The sequence below is a fragment of the Emydura macquarii genome, unplaced genomic scaffold (assembly GCF_026122565.2).
Source record: "Emydura macquarii macquarii isolate MOO-44397 ecotype Brisbane River unplaced genomic scaffold, CSIRO-AGI_Emac_v2 contig_1451, whole genome shotgun sequence".
Classification (NCBI taxonomy): domain Eukaryota; kingdom Metazoa; phylum Chordata; order Testudines; family Chelidae; genus Emydura; species Emydura macquarii.
Window position 1 is genome coordinate 25,841,989 of NW_027131588.1, and position 20,147 is coordinate 25,862,135.

The 20,147-nt window shown below is 40.2% G+C and overlaps 1 protein-coding gene across 4 annotated transcripts in view; it reads left to right on the forward strand.

Annotated features, from left to right (window-relative positions):
* The window catches only part of HOOK3 (hook microtubule tethering protein 3), a 135,350-nt gene extending 116,911 nt beyond the window's left edge, over positions 1-18,439 (forward strand). For 2 of the 4 annotated variants that reach the window (XM_067553427.1, XM_067553430.1), the window contains exons 22-23: positions 2,937-3,073; positions 6,005-18,439. In XM_067553427.1, the coding sequence (XP_067409528.1) occupies positions 2,937-3,073; positions 6,005-6,056 (189 nt within the window). In that variant the 3' untranslated portion in view covers positions 6,057-18,439. Of the gene's footprint in view, positions 1-2,936 lie in introns of all 4 variants that reach the window. The other 2 variants (XM_067553428.1, XM_067553429.1) reach the window with 2 other exon arrangements.
* The last annotated feature ends 1,708 nt before the right edge of the window (positions 18,440-20,147 follow it).

Sequence of the window (20,147 nt, forward strand, 5' to 3'; positions counted from 1 at the left end):
AAAATGGTACAGACAGTTTCTCCATGTATAGCAGATAGACCCATATTTGAGAAGACTGAAGAGGAATGTAACCAGAATACAAGAGAGAAAGCAATAATGGTGGTTACACTGGTAAAAACAACACTCTCTCCTTACAATACAATAATGGTCCGTGAAGCTGTCCCCTGAAGAATATAAAAGGAACCTGAGCGGGAACATACAGAGGGCCAGCCAAGGCTGATGGACCGCTTAAGTTCTCAAAGTACAGGATAAATATGACTTAAGTGGTGCTACATGCTTTTGCCAGTCCTTGGCACGAGAGGTATATTTCACCCTAAGTGAACCAGAGTTACCCAGACAGAGCACATGGCCACTTCAGAACCACCTTCCTGATAGACAGAATTTTCTGACCCTTCTGGCGTGTTGATGTCCCATAATGGAGCATAGGTCCCTCCCAGATCCCTTCCCAGATGCCTTCCTGCCAATATGCTCTGTGTCTTGTGTTAATTAATAGGAAAGAGGAAAACAATGCTCTTCCACATTCCAGCTTGGTCATTTGAACTCTTGGTATTGGAAAACAATTTCAGATGACCTTACACAATTTCATAATGTTATGCCTACTCACTTGGACATACAACATCTCATTTACATTTAAAGGGAGGTTATCACTTTAATTATTTAAAATTGCAGCATTTGGTGTTATTCCAGTCCCTGACAGATCATCTTATAAATAGTGTGGTCTGTGATATTTTGTAAATCTCCTTTGAAGTATAGTTTTAAGAATTTTTCTGCTCCCCTGCACTATTCATAAGGCTCTTGTAGAGAATAATAGCATCAAACATCCTTGAGCCCACTCACCTCCCCTTCTTTTCTGTGCATGTGCCTGCCTGCTGCCTCTTGCCTTGTTCCCTGACTCATCAACACCCTATTTGCAGGGCCTGGGGAAGAATGTGCATGTGAACTCCCCGCAGTGCAGTACAGCTGACCAGTGAGAGGCTCTGCATGTCAAATGCTCTCAGATCAAAATAAACAGACTGGAGGGAGAAGGCTGTATTTTTTTTCAGTTTGCTATCTTAGATGTTACTGCTGACTGCACTAAGGGTATGTATACTGAGGGCAGCGTCTGATCGATCTTTCTAGATCGATTGAGTGGTCAGTGTAGACCACTCAATGTGTAGGCACACAGAAGGGAAGCTCAGCAGTCGACGGGAGTTACGCAAGCTACTCTGTGTAGTTTGCATAACTCCCGTCCAGGGCCGACCCGAGCTACGGTCTGACCGGGCAACAGCCCAGGGCGCCTGATTGCATGGGGTGCCAAAATGTTTTTACCTTCCGCCGCCAAAATGCAAGGCTCAGCGTGATGTTTCGGCGGTGGGTAAGAGGCAAGGGGAAATCCAAAGGCGAAACTGACAAGCTGTCGCTGAGGTATCCGCACAGTTTTTCAGTGATGGTAAAACGCAGCAGGAAATTCTAATGTGAAACCGACAAGCTGCCGCAGAAATTGAAGGAGCGCACGCGTATGGGCGCAATTATAATGTCTGCCCGGGGCGCAAGAATGGCTCAGGCCGGTCCCGCTCCCATCGACTGTAGTGTAGACCAGGGCTAAGTAAAATATATTCAAGCAGGTCTGTGATTTTTTTTTCTCCTAGTTGATGGTGTCCCTGTAAATAATCAGTCGGTTATTGTGACAGGAATTTTCTCTTCTGTGTGACATGAACCTGAAAACACTTCGTCGTATAGGCATTCATAATTTGTGTGTGTGTGTGTGTGTGTGTGTGTGTGTGTGTGTGTGTGTGTGTGTGTGTGTGTGTGTGTGTGTGTGTGTGTGTGTGTGTGTGTGTGTGTGTGTGTGTGTGTGTAAAAATAATGAGAACTCATTTGTTTATTCTTACCCATATGTATATATGCGCACACACACATATATATTCTTATCCATATATATATATGAGAGATGAGAAGTCGTTTGTTTATTCTTACCCATAACTGATGTATCTAAACTATTTTATATATATATAATTTTAATAGTTTAGACACATCAGTTATGGGTAAAAAATTCTGGTATAGATAAGGCCCAAGTGGGAGTATTACCAGTTCAGCTGCCTGACTATTCCACAGGTTCAGACTGGTAGTTATAGCTTCAGCTGCTTCTTCCTTCCGGGTTAGGCCTCTGCTCTTCTCCACTGCCCAGGACAGTGCCTCTCTCTTCTGCTTCTCTCAGTTTGGACTGCCTGACCTACTGCTGTCAGGAATTTTAATTTTTCATCTCTCCCGGTCAATCAGCAATGAGGAAACAGCATGGCAAATTAGCCCCTGCTGCATTCATTGATAGCAAACATATTGTTTGTGTTTTCCCTCAGAACAAATTCCTGCCATTTATGATATGCTGATATTTCTGTGTGAGGAGTGCATTTCTAAAAGTTGAGAGATGCACCTTCATTTTGAAGATAACTTTAAAAAAAAAAGAAAAGAAAAGAGTGCCCAGACAATGTATGGTTGCATGCAGAAAAGCATGCTCAAATATGGGAGGGCATAACTTACTGTGTTTGAAACGGTTTTGCATGATTACTATGAACTTTGAAAGTAAAGCACCTTTTTTACACCTGCAAAGATACATAAAAAGCATTATTATTACATAAAAGCATCCTATGAAGTGGGTTTCTGCCCACGACAGCTTACGCCCAAATAAATGTGTTAGTCTTTAAGGTGCCACAGAACTCTCGCTGTTTTGCTGAAAACAGACTTAACACGGCTCCCCCTCTGGAACTCATCAACATATTACATAATTCTCAGGCAAAACGTCTTGCCCGCACACTTGCAAATGTAACACTGGATGGTAAAGACTCAGACAGGTCAGATAGTGCTGATAATGCAGACAAGACTGCACAGACAAGTGGCAGATGGAGAAGCTGTTGAGAAGTGTACATCAGTGCTCACTATGAATTTGTCTTTTTTCACAGGGAATGACTCTGCATAAAAAAGCAGCAGAAGACAGACTGGCTAGTACAGGCTCAGGACAGTCCTTCCTGGCTAGACAAAGGCAAGCCACCAGCGCAAGGAGATCTTACCCTGGTCATGTCCAACCTGCTACAGCAAGGTAGAGAAGCCTTGCCTTTAGACAGGAAACGACCCTGTGATCCAGGCATACGTTGTACATGTGACAATGTTTCAGGAAATGTAACTAGCATCCTTTCTCTATCTTTGTTCCTTGTTACCACTATTATTTCTCATTTCAGGAATGGGTTTTATGATGATCTCTTCCTTTCTCTTTAAATGTGCCAAAATTTTGAAAACATCCAGATGAGTGCTGTGCCCTATAATGGAGTTTTTTTAATTTGTATGAAGTTGTCATCTCTTACCAAAAGTCTGAGGCTATGTAACAAACGTAAATTTTCTGTCCCAAATGGTATGCGTGTACCTACTTATGTTACTATCCTTTATAAGACTCTCTTTGTTGAAAGGGAACTAGTCTCCATTTTACTATATAGTAATCCATGTTTAAAATAGTTGAAACTCCTTTACAGGAAATGCAAAACTGGTGCATAAAATTGTTATAAAACATGTTTCCTGAAAGAAAAAAAAAACCCGCACCCTAGACATTAAGATAGGTGCTAATCCTGTAGCGCCTGATGTTGAATGTTCACAGAACAAAAATGAGTTTCTTCTTTCATGTGCAGAGGTTGCGCCTGTTCTTGGCATTTAATAGGGAAACAGGATGATTTGGAGACCATTCTTTTATTTTTTTTCCCTTAAAAGGCTTCAAATCTGCTTTTATTTATCCACTGGTATCGTCTATTGTTTGCTGTCAGAGGTGAAATGTTTCAGTTCGCCCGACTCTGGATGGTCAAGTATATCCAAAAAGAAAGATCAAGAAATATTTGGAACACTTTAATGTGCTACATCATCATTGATTTAAAAGAAGGCATTTATTTTAAATATTTATAATTATGGATGAACCATACATCAGGGATCAAAGCCCAGCTGAATATTGTTGAAGTTAATGTATTCAGATTGTCATCCATCACTAAAAGACTTATTTTTAATATGTTAATTAGGAGGAGGATTATATCAATTGCCTTACTAATGGTACCCATGCCTTTAGGCAAGTTTGTTGCTTACTTTATTGAAAACTGGCTGTTTGTAGTACTAATTCTTTTAACACATACCTGTCCGTTTACATGTAGCATCTTAGCTGCATTTTCCCTTTGGTTGGTGAGACAAGTGAGTAGTTCCACTGTAGATATTAATTTAGGACCAGATCCTGCAAAGTGCTATGTATTTCTGAGTGTTCTGAATGCTCTAAACTCCCAATAACTTCTCAAAGAGTTGAAGATGCCTAGCACATCTTAGGATTGGCCTTTACAGATTTACTAGTAGGAGAGCTTTGTATGTGTATGTTTTGTGATATCATCTTCAACATAAATCTTGTTCCTAATATGTTGTGCATACAAATTAGTTTGTTTAAATTTTTTAAAATTATTTTAATCTCTTGCCCAGTGAAGGACTTTCCTATAAATCCCTTCAAAAGTAGCTCATCTTGCTTTTTTAAGCGTCCCAAGATATATTTTAATCTAACCTTTTGGTTTAAAATGGTCAAAGGACCCTAAAGGACCAATATACCTGGATTCAAAGACAATGACATTTGCAAGTGCTGTTTTATTCCAGAGTGCATCCAACTGTTCATACGCAATCCATGTTAAAAATGGTCATTTAATATATGCTGAAAGAATTTGTCTTGATCCTGATTTTCCCAGCAATACAAAGAACATCTTCTGAAGTCCATGAGCAAAATATACATTTGTATTTTATTCCCAGCACATAGAAATAATTGTTCAGTAGTGTTATATGTAGAATAGTGATTTAAAAGACTTTATAGCTGTTGTCTGCACTCTGTATTATGCCTAAAATTAGGTTAGGTAGGAAAAATATTTCCTGTACTCTGCATAAAACTAACAATGTAAAGGCAGTTTAGGAGTATTTCACTAGCTCAGCAAACTGATATTTGCCTGGCTGTATTTTGTTGAGAAACAAAATGCTAAAGGGACAAGTTTCATAAGCACCATCTAGCAATATGATTACTCAGACACACGTCTTTTATGGAGTTCAGGCTCGTCACTTTAGGAACCTTTTTTGTATGTACTTTGTGCGTAAAGGAGCAAGTGTTAGTCAATGATCCTGAATAAGCACATCCATCATTTTTCAGCCCCTAGGAGAGAACCCAAGAATATTTAAGGCCTTTTTTGTTGTTTTTGTCTGTCAGGCTCTTCCTTTACACTACCACCTGCCCAAATTTTAATGGGAAGGCTGTATCTCCAAGTTTGTCTTCTAATTCAGTTTAAGATTAATGTTAATTAGATGTGTATCCGAAAGAAACTCAAATACAATCTCCATCCCAAAATTTAAACAACTTGCTTTTGTTTTTTAATTTTCCCTCTCTTCTGGCTCCTTCGCCCCTCCTCTCCCCCTCCACTCACCCCGCTTGTTGCTGTTGAGTTTTTGTCTCATTTTCCTGAGGTCTACTGTTTGTTTGTTTTTTTGGAGCCCCCACTCTTTTTATTTTGGCCTTTCTCTTCCTTGCCCCATAAGTTCAAACATTATCTGAGCTGCTTTCCATAGTTCTTTCTGAGCCTCTGAGTGAAATCTGTACCATCCTGTTGAGTTTTATGCTACTTTTACAGAGGAAATTGTATAGGTAGGAGAAGCAGAGACTAACATTGAGTCTATATTTTGCTGCTGCTGAGGATAATTACCAGGAGGAGAATAAATACCTGTGTCGTGCCATATGGGAGTCAAAATTGGTAGAAAATCTGGGATTCTCCATATTCTGTACTGAATTTAAACTTCCAAAGGTCTACTGGGATCTGTCGGAAAATTCTTTAAAGCAATCTATTTAGAACCATTTCTACTCATACAGTTCTGTTATGTCATATGTTCTGTATTGTAATAGGTATTTGCATGAAAACTGGTTCTGTGTTCTTTAGGAGTTCATCCATCCATGCCTGACCAAATATCTCTTTCATTTCTTCAGTAAGAAAAGAATACAAAGGAAGACAAAAATTGGAAAGCAGAATTCTTTCTAAATAGAATAACCACTTAGAGATTTTTATGAGGCACCAAAGACTCTTTATATGAAAACTACCATGATTATTTCTAATACCCGAAATCAGTACTAAATAAAATGTATGTACAGCACTGCCTTGCTCACCTAAAAATTTTACTGCCCTGATGTGGGAACTAATTTGCATTCCTTCTGGGCTGCAAGACTTGTAGCTGATAATGACAGAAGAGCTGAGCAGTCCATATGAGGCCCTTCTGGGGTTCCTAACTGTGGCAATATCAGACAGCCCCTTTTTTCTCCAAGCTTTGTATTAAATAAAATAAAAGCAAATGGTCTAATACACAAGCAAGTCCACAAGATTTCCAGTCTGAGACTACTGCTTTACAGAGCTGGCAAGCGGTTAGAACTTCTTTTATATTCAAGAACATGTGGAGATTCGAGCTTGTAAAGTGCCATGCACATGGAACTAGATACATAATAAGGAAGAATATTAAAAGTCCAGTTTTTTTCCTGATAATAATACTTAGCACTTGTGTAATGCTTTACATTTTTAAAGTGCTTTGTAAAGAGTAACAAACTGCTTTTAAAGTTAACAGTTAGCCAAAGTGTAGCACAAAAGAGAAATCTAAGATAGAAATACATATTTGTAAGCATTTTAAAATGAAAAATAATACAAATAGGAAATTGACTACCAATTAGTTTTTCACTGTATCCATCTTGATATTAAGCAAATAAGAATCCTTTGCAATTCTGGTGTCACCAGCAGATGACTAAAGTAATTTCTGCATTCAAATTGCTAGCAGTTTTCTATTCCAACAGGTTGCCTTAGCAATTTTATATTCATTAATGTATCAAAGGGTAAATTTTTAAAATCCTACTTAGAAATACTGCACCTGTCATTTTCTACTATCTCCTCAACATTGAGTAGTATGTGCAAGTTGCTAAGAAAATTTTAAAATAGGACTTAACTTTGAAGGCCCCTGCTTTTTGATGAATTAAAATTATTTCTGCATTTTTTTCAATCTTACTCTACATCAAATTGTTCCCTTGGCAACTTTCTGGTTGATTTGTAATAGTTCTTTTTTATTAGCTTTGATGCTTTAGCATTGGTGTAGTAGTTATATTATGCTTTGTCTTACCACTCACTTTAGACAGTGACTCTGAGGAAGAATACCCAGAATGTGTATTTCCGATTTTTCATTTTCTATGAAACATACTTAACACAACACCTGGATTTGACTCCTTTGATTGAGAATTTTTCTTTCTACTTTTACTCTTGGAGATGATTTACAGGAAAATCATTGGCATTCATAGGGCCAAGTACTTAAATCTGACTTCAAATAGGTTTTCAGGGGTATAAACTGAACAGAATTTGGCCCCTTATGTTTTGCAATAACTGTGTCATTAAAATAATTAGGCATCCCCAAAATGATTATATGCTAATCAGATAGGATGGATTTCCCAGCAGCTATACAATTATTACATTTAAAAATATTAGGGAAATGAGTCTCGAGAGAGAGGAAAAATTTATAAAACTGTTTTTCCTCTTGTTGTGAGACGTAGGCAGTCACACGTGATTGGTGTCATCTACAGTGTTTCAGAGAACTAGGTTACTCTTGGTGAAGCATGTTCTCAATAAGATCTAAATGAGCTCGCTTGCACTTGATAGCAAAATGACATTCAAAAACCCTTCCTTAAAACGATTGCCTTGGAAGAAGATTGCATGTGAATGATTTTTCCCTTTAAACTGAAAAGGTGAATGTAATGGTCAGAAAACTGAGGAATTAGATTAGTAATGGTTTGAACCAGGCTGATTCTAGGTAAGCATTGCACACTTCCCTGCACAGTTCTCCCAGCACACTTCACTGTTGTGAATAAAATTACTTCTCCTACCTAGTGTCTTTTCTAATTAAAAACAAATAAAATTTGGTGTGATCTGGTGTGCTTGGATGTGTGAGCACTTCACATCAGGGGCAAATCCTGACTGAGCCAGAAACATCCAACCTCATGTCTACTGAAGACACTAACCCCCTAAAACAAGCAATAAGTGTTGGAATATATAGCCCCCGGCTGCCACTTTCAGGGAATTAGAAGGTTTCTCAGCAATCTGAGTTGAGATCCTAGTTTGGTCTTATGGGTCCTGGGCAGTGGAACTCCTCTGGCATGAGCAGGTGACATTTCTTCCCTTTTTGGAAGTCAGGAAGGCAACAGAAACTTGTTAGTGACTGCAGCCAATGCTAGGTGAAAATAAGAGGATTTTTTTCCTCAGCTGAAAAAAAGGAGGAAGACACAAGCACTTATTCCAAGAGGGTCTGTTTGAGTATTAAAAACTCCAAGGAGCAATGTGTTTTCCTTTGTGGGATTTTCTATACAAATTTGCGCACTGCATGAAGCAGAATACTGAACAACTGGGCCCTTGACACTGGTTTGTTTAAGTTAATTTTGAGCTGGAGCTGACTAAACAAGAAACTCTAGAACAGGGCTTTTTTTTCCTTTTCAGCCGTGCCAATCGCAGATTTTTCCCATCTGGCACAATAGATCTCTGCAGATTCACTCTGCAGCCAGCACCACCACAATACCTGGAGAGTTTGAATGCTTTTGTTTTTCCATTCTTGACTTTAATGTTTTCATTGTAGATTGAGACATGAGAGTCATATTAACAATAACTCACTCATTGAATTGGACAGATGGTGACATTTAACAAATAAAAGTAGACTAGAAAGCCCTAGAAAACTCTGCTAAAAGCAATATACATTATTTCCCAAACTGCACAATCCTACAGGACATGAAATTAACATCTAACAGTGGATTCAAGGCAGCTTCCCAAACTAATTGTTTGATGTTAAAAACAGCTGATGAATCAGAAACAGTTCATGACAACTACTTTGGAGTCTAGGTGAAAGGCTGATCCTTTTGACATCAATGGGCGTTTTGCCATTGACCTCAGTGGACCTGGGTTTTCACTTTCTGTGTGAAGAGACTTGGTGGGGTAATGAGGTTGCTCTGAAGTGGTTCTGTATATTGGTAGGTGCTAGCGGAGAATTAGAGATTTTCTCTGCTGCTGTTCATTGTGTGTGTGAAGCCACTTGGAGAACTGACAAAGGAGGCGAGGCATAGCCTGAAGTATTACGTGTTGATACCACAATTCAAAGTATATCACTATTTCTCTCTCAGTGCTGTTCTGTTGCCTCAGATTTCAAAGGAGGTTGAAGCACTGTCAAAACAAAATGAAAATGTCGCTTATAAGGGAAGAAATGGGACAACCAGGAAATCATTCATATTTGGTGGCAGCCTTATTTACTGCTGGGTGCTGACATGTTTTGCATTTAGGCATTGGAACAGGTTTTGAACAGGAGCTGAAGTTTGAAGCTCTGGTTTCCATTAGGGAGAAATGGCTATTTTCATCTTTTAAAAAGTGGCAGTTTCAACCTTTACTTCCAGCGGTGGGTCCTCATGACAATGTTTTTTGTTCTTCTGGTGCCAGTTTCAGGGCCACCATTGAAAACCCACTTACAGATTGCAGCTATTTTGAAACTGAACAGCACAATCCCTCAGGCGGTCTCTCCCTGGAGGAATCAGTGCTGCCCACAGTTCAGAAACTGCTTATTATTCAGCCATTGTGTTTCCATGTCTTGCTAATTTATCAGCACTATTAAGAACCTGTCACTATTATAACATGGCATGGTAACGAAAATGCCACAGATCTGAATTGCTGTGACAGAAATAATTATGCAGATAGACAGTAATAGAAAAGATGAGTAAACTAAATGTGGCACTGAGCTTTCAAAAGAAAGCAAGCACTTGCCTGAAAATTGCTATCCTGCAAGTGTAATTTGAATACCCAGTAATGGCATACATTTTAAAAGAACAAAGCACTGAGATCACAGTGGCTCCATGATCAATAAGCAAGCATGGTTTAAAAGATATCAGCCCAAAGAAACCAGAAAATGTATTTATGAAATTACAATATGATCCAAGGAAAGCAACAGAATTTCAATTTACTTTACTTAGACTTAAAACATTTTATGTAGTTTTCCAGAAACGCTTAACTAAACAGTTCTAATCAGTTCATGTATGAGTACTGTCTTTTTAAACCTAAAGCTGAAGGGCTAGTAAGCAATGGGAAGTGGATCAATGTATTTTTGGGGGAGGGCAGGAGCTGTCCAGTGGAGTTTTATTGGGATTGTGGTTATGCCTGGCTTCATTTGTCAACTTTAGTGAGAATCTAGGACGAGATGTGAACAATGTGTCATGAGGCAAGACTATTTATAAAATGATCAAGTATCTCAAAATGAAGAAGCTATATAAATGCAAAGTATTATTAATACATTTGTAGAGAACTAAATGGGGAAGTGATGGAAACACCAGTGAGGAAGGAAAAACTGTTAGAAATAGGAACAAAGAAGATAATGAAAGGTGGTTCAACATGGAAACATGCGAACTAATAAATCTGTAGAAAATATATCCAAAGCAGATACTCACTGGATGCAAATACTTGGGAAAGGCATAGTGTAGGGGTGATAGATGACAAATTGCAATGTGATACAGAAGCCAAAAGGGAGAGCATGCCATTAATTCTTCCACTTTGACACTGCAACCTTCAGCTCTGACATCATTCTGAAAAACATTATTTTAGCTGAAATTGTTCATCCAACCCACAGACAATGTCTCAGATTTACAGTAGGCTCTGACCATTTCCAGTACCGAGTTCTACCCCTTCAGAATAGCCACAGCCCCCAGTGTCTTTACCAAGGTTTTTTCTGTGCTAGTAGCTCACATCAGACATCATGGCTTCCTCATCTTCCCTTATCTCGATGATTGGCTCCTTGCTGCCAAATCTTGCCAGGAAGCCTTTACATCAATCTCTATGATGCTCCAACTCCTATTCTCACTGGGGGTCAGCGTGAATATCGAAAAATCTGTTCTTACACCCACACAATCTTTGAATTTCCTCAGGGCACCTTGAATTCTATCTCTGCAGGGGTGTATTTGCCCACAGACAGGTTCCAAACCATGAACGATACCATAGTTCATGTAACGAGCATTCCTAGGGTAAAGGCCAAAACATGTCAGTCCCTTCTCAGCCACATGGCCTCGTGCAGCTTCGTTGCTCCATTTGCAAGACTCCAAATGCGTGGCCTTCAGGTATGGCTACAGTCTGTTTGCTCCCCAAGCCACCATTCCAGGAACCTTACTCTGATAGTTCCCACCAAGGCACTGTCTTCCCTCCTATGATGGACAAATCCTCATCATGTATGTGTGGCATCCCCCTCCCACTGGACAAGACCGTTATTACGGATGCATCTTTACTAGGTGGGGAGCCCATATGGGCAATCACATGGCACAGGGAATGTGGACATCTCGAGAGTCCAGAATGCATATCAATGTCCTGGTTCTGCGGGTGGTACAGAAACTGTGATTCCTTATTTCCTTTCACCCACTGTCACCATGTCCTCATAATGTCAGACAAAAATACAACCGTTTTCTACATCAGCAAACAAGAAGAGAGAGCTCTGCCTCCCTGTGTGCAGAAGCAGTCAATCTCTGGACCTGGTGCCTCAGCAATCAAATCACATTATCTAGACCTACCTTTTGGGGATGCAGACCACGCTCACAGACTCCCTCAGCAGACACTTCACAATTGACCACAAGTGCAAACTTCATGACATGGTGCTTCATAACATTTTTGTGTGATGGGGGACCCCAATCAGGGGAACAGGAATCTGTTTGCTTACCAGACCAACAAGAAGTGCCACATATTGTTCCAGAGGAGCCCTCAGTTACCACTCCCACAGTGATGCTCTCTTTCCCTGGTCCGACCAGTTCAGCTATGCCTTCCTCTGCTACGAGTGTTACACAAGAACCAACAGGGCAGGGCAACAGTTATCCTGATCGCCCCTTTCTGGCCCACAGAGTTTTGGTTCCCCAACCTTCTGTGCCTGAGCCAGTGCAGTGGCAGGATCAAACAGCCCAATACACTACCACATCACCTCAGAGCACGGTATTTGAATGGTCCTCAACCCTAAATTGGGTGTGCTTCTCAGCCATGTAAGACATCCTCTCTGGCAGTAGAAAGGACTCATCTAGGAAAAGTTAACAATCTAAATGGAAACACTTCTCATCTAGGACGCAGCAGAGAGGCATTCTACTAGAAACTATGGGTATTCCACTCATCCTAGACTATATCCTATTATTAAAGACATCGGGCCTATCCCTCAGTTCCCTGCAAGTCCACTTGGAGGCTATCAGTGTGTTCCATCCCCAGATGGAGGACTACTCTATTTTTGCACACCTGCTAACCACTTGATTCTGGAAAGGCCTGATAAGAACTTTCCCACCTCCTCAAAAGATCAAGTCCCACTGGGGTGTTAATCTTGTCCTTTCAGTTCTAACACTGCCCCCCTTTCAGCCTTTAGTGACTTGTTCCATGTCCCTCCTTTCCATGAAAGTCGCCTTTCTCATAGTCATCACATCAGCTAGGAGTGTCGGCGAACTTAGCGCAATGATGACAGACCCTCCACACATTGTATTTCACAAAGATAAAGTTTCTTTACACCTACACTCCAAATTTATCCCTAACGTGGTTTTGGAATTTCAGCTTCACCAGTCCATTCATTACTTGTATTCTTCCTGAAACTACACGCATCTACAGAAGACCGGAGGGTCAAGAAGCCTTGGCCATTTACCGGCAGAAAACAAATCCATTCAGAAAGTCCCCGAAGCTGTTTGTTGCTATAGTGAAGAGACTCAGAGGACATGGCATCGCCATCCAGAGACTTTCCAGGTGGATATCTAGTTGCATTCTACCTTATCAGCACTCGAACTCTCTCCCCCTCAACGGGGGTACAAGTGCATTCCGCAAGAGCCCAAGCTATGACTGCAACATCTCTTCAGGACGTACCCCTCCTAAACCTTTGTAAAGCAGCCACGAGGAGCTCCATCCACATGTTTGCAAGACATTACACCCTGGTACAAGAATCAGCTGCTGAGGCCTCATTTGGCTCAACTCCACCATCTTCATCCTTGCACCCTCCACCTACTTAGGTACTACTTGTCAATCACCCACAGGGAAATACAATAGGGACCATCACTCGAAGAAGAGGAGGTTACTTACCTGTAACTAGAGGTGTCTGGTGCCTCCATATTCCACTACCCACCCTCCTTACCCTCTGCTTCAGATCCTATCTGATTCATGGAGAAGGAACTGAAGAGGTGGTTAGTCGACCTCCCTCTCCACCCACCCCATCAACTCAGTCGGAAGCACGAGGCAAGCCAGGGCATATGTGCAGACCAATGGACACTACTATTAAATTGTCCGACTCTGGGCATGTGGTGCACATGTGTAACCCACAATGGAATACAGATGGGGATCATACATCTCAAAGAACCTCCAACTACAGGTAAATAACCTCCTCATCTTCAACTGCTGGAAACCATCACAGGTCCTTCCTCACTGGAGCCATAACACTTTCCATCAACTGAGGATCTGCCCGTATATCTTGGATCTCTCCAGTCCTATAAAAAGGTGCTGCAAAAATAAGCTGCTGTTAAAATGATTGAAAAATTGCTGCAGTTGAAATGTTTCCTAGGAGAAGTTGTTAGCAGATTCTTTTCTAATAATAAAACATACACTATTCTAGCAGGAAGGGCAATAACATCTTTCCTTCTGTAGACCTATGGGGTGTTCTGTAACATCCTTGAAGGAGTGTGGGCCAGACTTCACCTCTTTTTGGAAGATCTCCAACACCTGGAAGAGTACATTGTTGCCTCCATTCTATTCATGTGTGTTAGCTGGGTACCCTCATATTTCACTTAGTCCTGGTGTACAAGCAGATTTGCATTATCTTACTCTGATAAGAGTAAAGAACAGGATTTTTCATTTCAACAAGTAGACTGTATGGGATCTCACATAGCTTTTAACATTTTAACTTTTTATGGCATTACTAAAATTAATTTTTCATTTTATTTCTTCCAATCATCCACACACCACTTGCATGCTCATTTAGCAGTGCTTGAGTGGGTAACAATACATTTCGTCCAAGGGATATGTTATTCAAAACACACTTTATCAGGATTCTGCTTTGAATGTGTTCATTTAATGCATTCTTGATTTTATTTCACTTAATTGTTATAGTCTGTTCTCTCCATGTTTGTGCTTCCTGACTTTCCTAAATAGAAAGTACTCCGGTAGGGGAACAAGGATGAGAATGGAGGAGCACACTAAGACTATTTTGTTGTTACAGAAATTTGAAAGAGTGCACTTGTATTATGTGCAGCAAACTTGAGTTACTGAATTCTTTTGGCTTCCACGGAACTAAATCATCAGTACAGGAGTGTAGTTACAACTTTTGAAAGAAATATCTTGAGATTTAGTCATACAAATGTTTTCTCTAATAAATTCAATCCAGATTTTCTTGCCACAGGAAGCATTTTCAGAATCAGCTACTGATCAGGGCAGTTTATAAAGGGAAGAAAAATACAAATTCACAGAGCACGTATTCCATCATAAGAAAGCATTTCCTGTTTACATTGTGATGGAATTATTGAAAAACAGCATGAGCAGACATTGGAAACAAGTCTCTCCTATACTGCACATTTCTGCGGTAGTCCCTAAAATTTGCTTTTGATTAAAAACTTATTTTACATCAGATGACTAAAGCTTGTCAATGTAAAATGAACGCAACAAACTGATGTGCTTTTTAGGCATCACACACAGCCTTGCTTTGGTGCAGCTAATCAAAATTAATTCTTAATTATTCAAATTTCATCTTGTAACCAGTATGTGGAATTTCTCACACCTGACAGTTGTTGGAAGTATACCTCCATTGCCTTTTTCAGTGGTTAAAACTCTGGCCTACTCCGGCAGCAGCTGTACTGATTGAGTTTAGGACCAGTGTTTAAAAGTGGTCAGGCCATGGCCATGCCCAGCTCCGTGGCTTCTGGATCTTTGATCAAGTGCAAAAACCTTAGGAAAAGTGGAAGGGCAAGCACCCCTCCTCACAGTCCTCCTCCCCCCAGGTGGCAGCGCTGGTCTAAATCAAGACTAGCTTTGGTTCCACCATTCAGCCGTTAGCACATTAATCATCTTGTGAATGCTTTTAGGCGCCTTAATAAAATAACAGTTGAAGCCTTCAAGAACATTTCCACTTGACCTAGCTGAACTGTAACTAGACACAGCTTTACTAAACTGCTTAGAAAAATACCTGTTCTGTTTTCATTTTTAACAGTAATGAAATGTTGGCTTCTTTTTAACTTTCTTCTTTATTTTTTATTTGCAGTGATGTGGTTGCATGACCTGCAGCATTATTTATCAAGCAGGGATTGTTCAATGCATGACTTGCTTTTCTGTCCAGACTGCATAACTCAAAACTTAACCAGTTCTACCACTTCAGACTCATGGCATCTGATTTCAAAGAGAGATATCCACTTGAAAAGAAGCTTGCCATCTTGGGGAGTGGCTTTATCATCTCCCTCTTCCACCTTTTCCCTCCCTCCAAAAAAGTCTCCCCATGAGATTGGGGAAGGGGAAAACTCAGTACTCAGAATTCCAGAAAAGGCATTTGGTAAATTAACGTATTTCCCTTTCAGTGCTCCATTTTACTTTCTGTCTGTCCACTTTAACGTCTTCATTCTGATTATTAACACACAACCTTCTGCAACACTTTCATTTACTAAGCAAGATAACATCTATTCTTAATGAGGTCATAAATGTACCTTTTTGATTACTCATATTTTAAAGCACCTGCACCCTTTAAAGGCTCTGTTTTGATCAGGTGTTTAATATTTAAAGTGAAGCCAAGAAACTTTTCTTGCAGCAGAAAACGATTATGAATTGCTGTTTGACCATCCCATGTTCCTTAAAAAATAAGCAACATACATCTGATAGACTCCAAGCCTGGACAAGCTACCATGCAATATTTTATTTACAAACATTGCCTACTTTCTTTAAATGTATATACACAGTAGTTTGTGACTGTTACTTTTTTCTCTATACATTTAGCTGCCTTGTCAGTTTTTTTCAGTGACAATTTTTTCTCTCTGTACAAATGTTAAACAATTCTAGAAAGGAACATGAATGGAGATAACTAGTATACAAGCAGTCTACACTTCTTGACTTACAGTATTATGCAAAATGTCCTTGCCAGCTTTTGTTTATATTTTACTTGTACGATTTTCGTTGTCTTTTTCTTATTCCAGTTTTAGTTATTTCATTTTCAATTGCACTAGCATGCCTGTTTCTTTGTATTATGAAGTATTGCTATAAGATTTGCAGTATGTAGCCAGTATAACTCAGAATGCTTTGGTGCTGCCTATATTGACTAATTTAAAAAGCTGCTTATTTAAAATTTTAAATTCTTAAATATCCACACATTTGTATTACTGTATTTTCATTTTGTACTTGGACAGAAAGTATTGGCAAGACACAAGACATGAGGAAATGCTGTTTTATAGTATTCTGAGTTAATGTGTTTATTGTATAGATACTGTTATTTTAACGGCTGGGGCAAAGGTGAGACCTTCTAAGCCATAGTATTCGCTAAAAAGCCTCAAGAGAATCTGAAATCATTAGTACTGTACCTTGTTCAGTTTGATTAGAAGTCCAGTTCTAGAGAAACTCCACACTTACCTAGATCTCAATCCTGCACAAACTTAAGCACCTCCTTAACTTTACTCATAAGCAAACTTGAGTATCTCTGTGCTTTGCAGCATCAGGGCCTTAGAGGCAAATTGATTCTGTCTTTGTGCCTGCAAAGGACTTAGAAGGCTGGGTAAGGGCAGCACATCCCTTGCTTGTTAGAGGCCCGCTTTGTGCACCCTCCTTTCACATCAGTTCACAGGGGTGGGTGGGACAGGGCTGGAGGAATATTGGACCCCCATAGCCTCCTCAGCCACTTCAGAACCTGGAGGGAGGTCCATCAAGCTAGGGCCTGGGATCTCACTCTGCCCTTAATTGTCATGTGTAAGTGCCAGGCAGCCCTCCCAGCCAAATACACACTGGGTATGATCAGCCCTAAGGGAATCTGCACCTGATCTGGAGGTAGTGATGTGAGGAGTGACTCAGGAGAGCATGTAGCTTGCTCACTGCCCCATCCCTCTGTGTCCTGCAGCAATCACTGACTCTTCTGCAGGGGCCAAGAGAGAGAGGAGTGGGGGTTTCTGCAGGAGGTAGGGAGAAAATAAGGACCAGGATGGAATCCCAAACTGTGTTCCTTATCCACTCTCTGGGCTAGGGTGACTCATTCCACCACGTTCTCTCTCTTGAATGGCATGTGGGAGGTTCTGCAGCCTTATGGGCTCCAAGTGCTCTGTCTGCCACCTGGGAGCCAGGGGCTCATCTCTAACAACCCCCCAGCATGCTGGGGCAGTGCAGCCACAGATTTTACCTCCGGGGGAGGGCCGGGTATAGGAGGCATCAGAAATGCCACTCAGCTGTCCTCCCAGAGGAATGTTCTGCTGTCCTGGGCCTGGTATGTGGCATCTAAGTCTTAATAACGATGGATCCCTTGCTAAGTATTCAGAGATACTGGGTAAACATGCCTTCTCTTCTTGCTGGGAACTTGATGTGTGGCTTTGAGCTGTGCTTTCCAGCTCTGTAGTGCAGCTGACGATGATTAAAGTCTTCCCCAGCCCATGTTGGATATAGAAATCTCCAGAGTTGGTAGTTGTGGGTTGCTACTGCCACTTAGCTGTTGAGGGATTCGACACACAAACTTCTGGAGTGGTGGCTCTAGGTGTATTGGAGCTGTTCTCCATGCCACCAGTCTGGCTGTGTAGATTAGTAGCTTGCTATTCAAGCTGTTCTGAAACCAAGGCATTTGTATCTTCCTGAAAAGTTTTTAGCTTGACATAACTGTTGAATCTACTCAGTGCAGTCAAGAAATGTCAGCGTAAACTGGTCACTTCAAGTAAATGTGCTGACTGCCTTTCTTTTCATTGTTATCCTAGCATCTCTCCCCTGCAGTAACTGCAAATTTCAGTTGCCACTTAGCAGTGATCCCAAGCATGATTACAGTGTACTAACCTGCTATGTTATGCATACGAGACTTTTATTTTCTCAGTGGCAGCTTGTTTGACTGTCCTAATTGGTGTTGACCAATTATCAAAATAACTGTTTGTGAAATTAACAGTAATATGTTTTCTGTTAGCAAATGGATTTCTAGAGTGTCAAAACATCAATTTCCCTTTTCAGTTCACCTATGAATTCTTGTCCTGTAATGACCAGAGTGTCACGGTAGTGGTATTAATATACATATCTGTATATAGACAAAAAATACAAGATAATGGTCAGAGGAATTAAAACATTTTAATAATGTTTTTCCCAGTCAAAGACAATAATGCTTCCAAGGCTACAAAAAAAGTGTACAGTTGTTAAACAAGTTGTAAATAAAGGCTTATATAAAAGATTATCTCTTGTTTTTCTGTATTATACTTTACGGTATTATAAAAAGTGCACAAAGTCAGGTTAGTGTTAAAATTGTGCATTTGTTGAATCTGAAACTGTCCTTTGTAACAAGAAGCTAGTGGTGCCATATATTTTTTGATTAAGACTGAGATTATTAAATGTAATCCAATTAAGACATACTCATTACAGGGTCTCAGAGCTGGCCTATGTCCCACCACACAGGGACCTTATTTTTAGTACTCACCACCCTCCAGAATCTCATACCATATTTGTGTGGTGAGGGGAATTTTGGCTAACAAGTCCAGGCCCTCAGGACTACACAGTAAAATACAAAGCAGTGAGATAAGTAGTCATTAGTCATAGTTGGAATGCTTCACACAACAGGTAGATTTTCAGAAGAGGGGCTAAGAGGAAAGGAAAGGGGGCTTGGTGTACGTTAGTATGGCTTAACCACGTGAGGCAGTAGGAAAAAAAGCACAAAGTGAGGAGTGAGCTAACGGGCAGGCAGAAAAATACCAGAAAACCAGAAAAAAAGCAGAGACCTGAAGAGAAGATTTGGTGATGAAGTCAAAACTATAAGCATAGGCAGAATGATGGAATGAATTGACAGTGAATACAAGCTTGAATTTAATGTGGAAAGTAGATGTCAGTGCAGACATTCAAGGAAGAGAAATGATTGTAACAGCAGAGTTTGGGATGGTCGAGGAGGAGGCCAGAAGAGAAAGCTGAGGTTGTAATGAAATTACCAAAATTTAGACTGTAACAGGGATTTGGAGTAAGGAGCAAATTGTGGGCAACATAATAGAAGACGTGATGTTGTGTTTTGGTGAGCTGATGTCCCTGAGGTATCAAAAAAGATTGGCTGATAACCCAGGGAAGGTGCAAAAAGTTTCAAAGTGTCAAATTCCAAGCAAAGGCCCATAAATAAAGTTCGAAAAATGGTTGTCCTCCATGTACCCCAGTAATGTCCATTTGGTGCAAAAACATCCAGTGTGTGCTAGAAATGACCAAAAATGGTGCCCTCTCTATATATATATTTATATAAAAAAATTAGATGTCTCCAAATAAATATATAAATGTCCTGGAAGAGTCTGAAAATGATCCAAAAATTTCCCAACAATGACTATAATTGGTACAGCAATGGCTGGTATAATATCCTAGAAAAGCCAGGAAATAGTTCCAAATTTGTTCCAGCAATGTATGAAAAAATGTCTGTGTGTTCCCTACTGTGCTTGAGAAGGCCAAAAAAATCCTCAAAAACAACAAACACCGAAATACCCAAACTATTTTAGAAATGGACTCCGAGACCAGACTAAAATCTAGCTCAGAGTTGTTCCGACTATCTGGATATGGTCCTCAAAGAAACCCCGAGAGAAGTCCCAGAAGTGTCCAAAAAAAGTCTCGTCATGCCCCCAAGTATTTGAAAAAATCTGAATATTATTACCTGAAAGTGTGCTAAGCCCTTCCCAGGGAATGTACCAAGATATGTTTCTTGTCCCAAAAATCTCAAGGCTCCCATCCTACAAACGTTTGCGGTAACATTCATTGAATTTAACTAAACAGCTTGTGTATGTATATAAAGTCACTCAGGTGCATAAGTGTTTCCTGGTATGTGTATTTCCAAATTTAGGACTGAACTTGCCCCTGCAAGGTGGAAAAACATTCTGAAATGTTCCAACAAGACTGGAACCTTCTCTGGCCAGTTCTTTG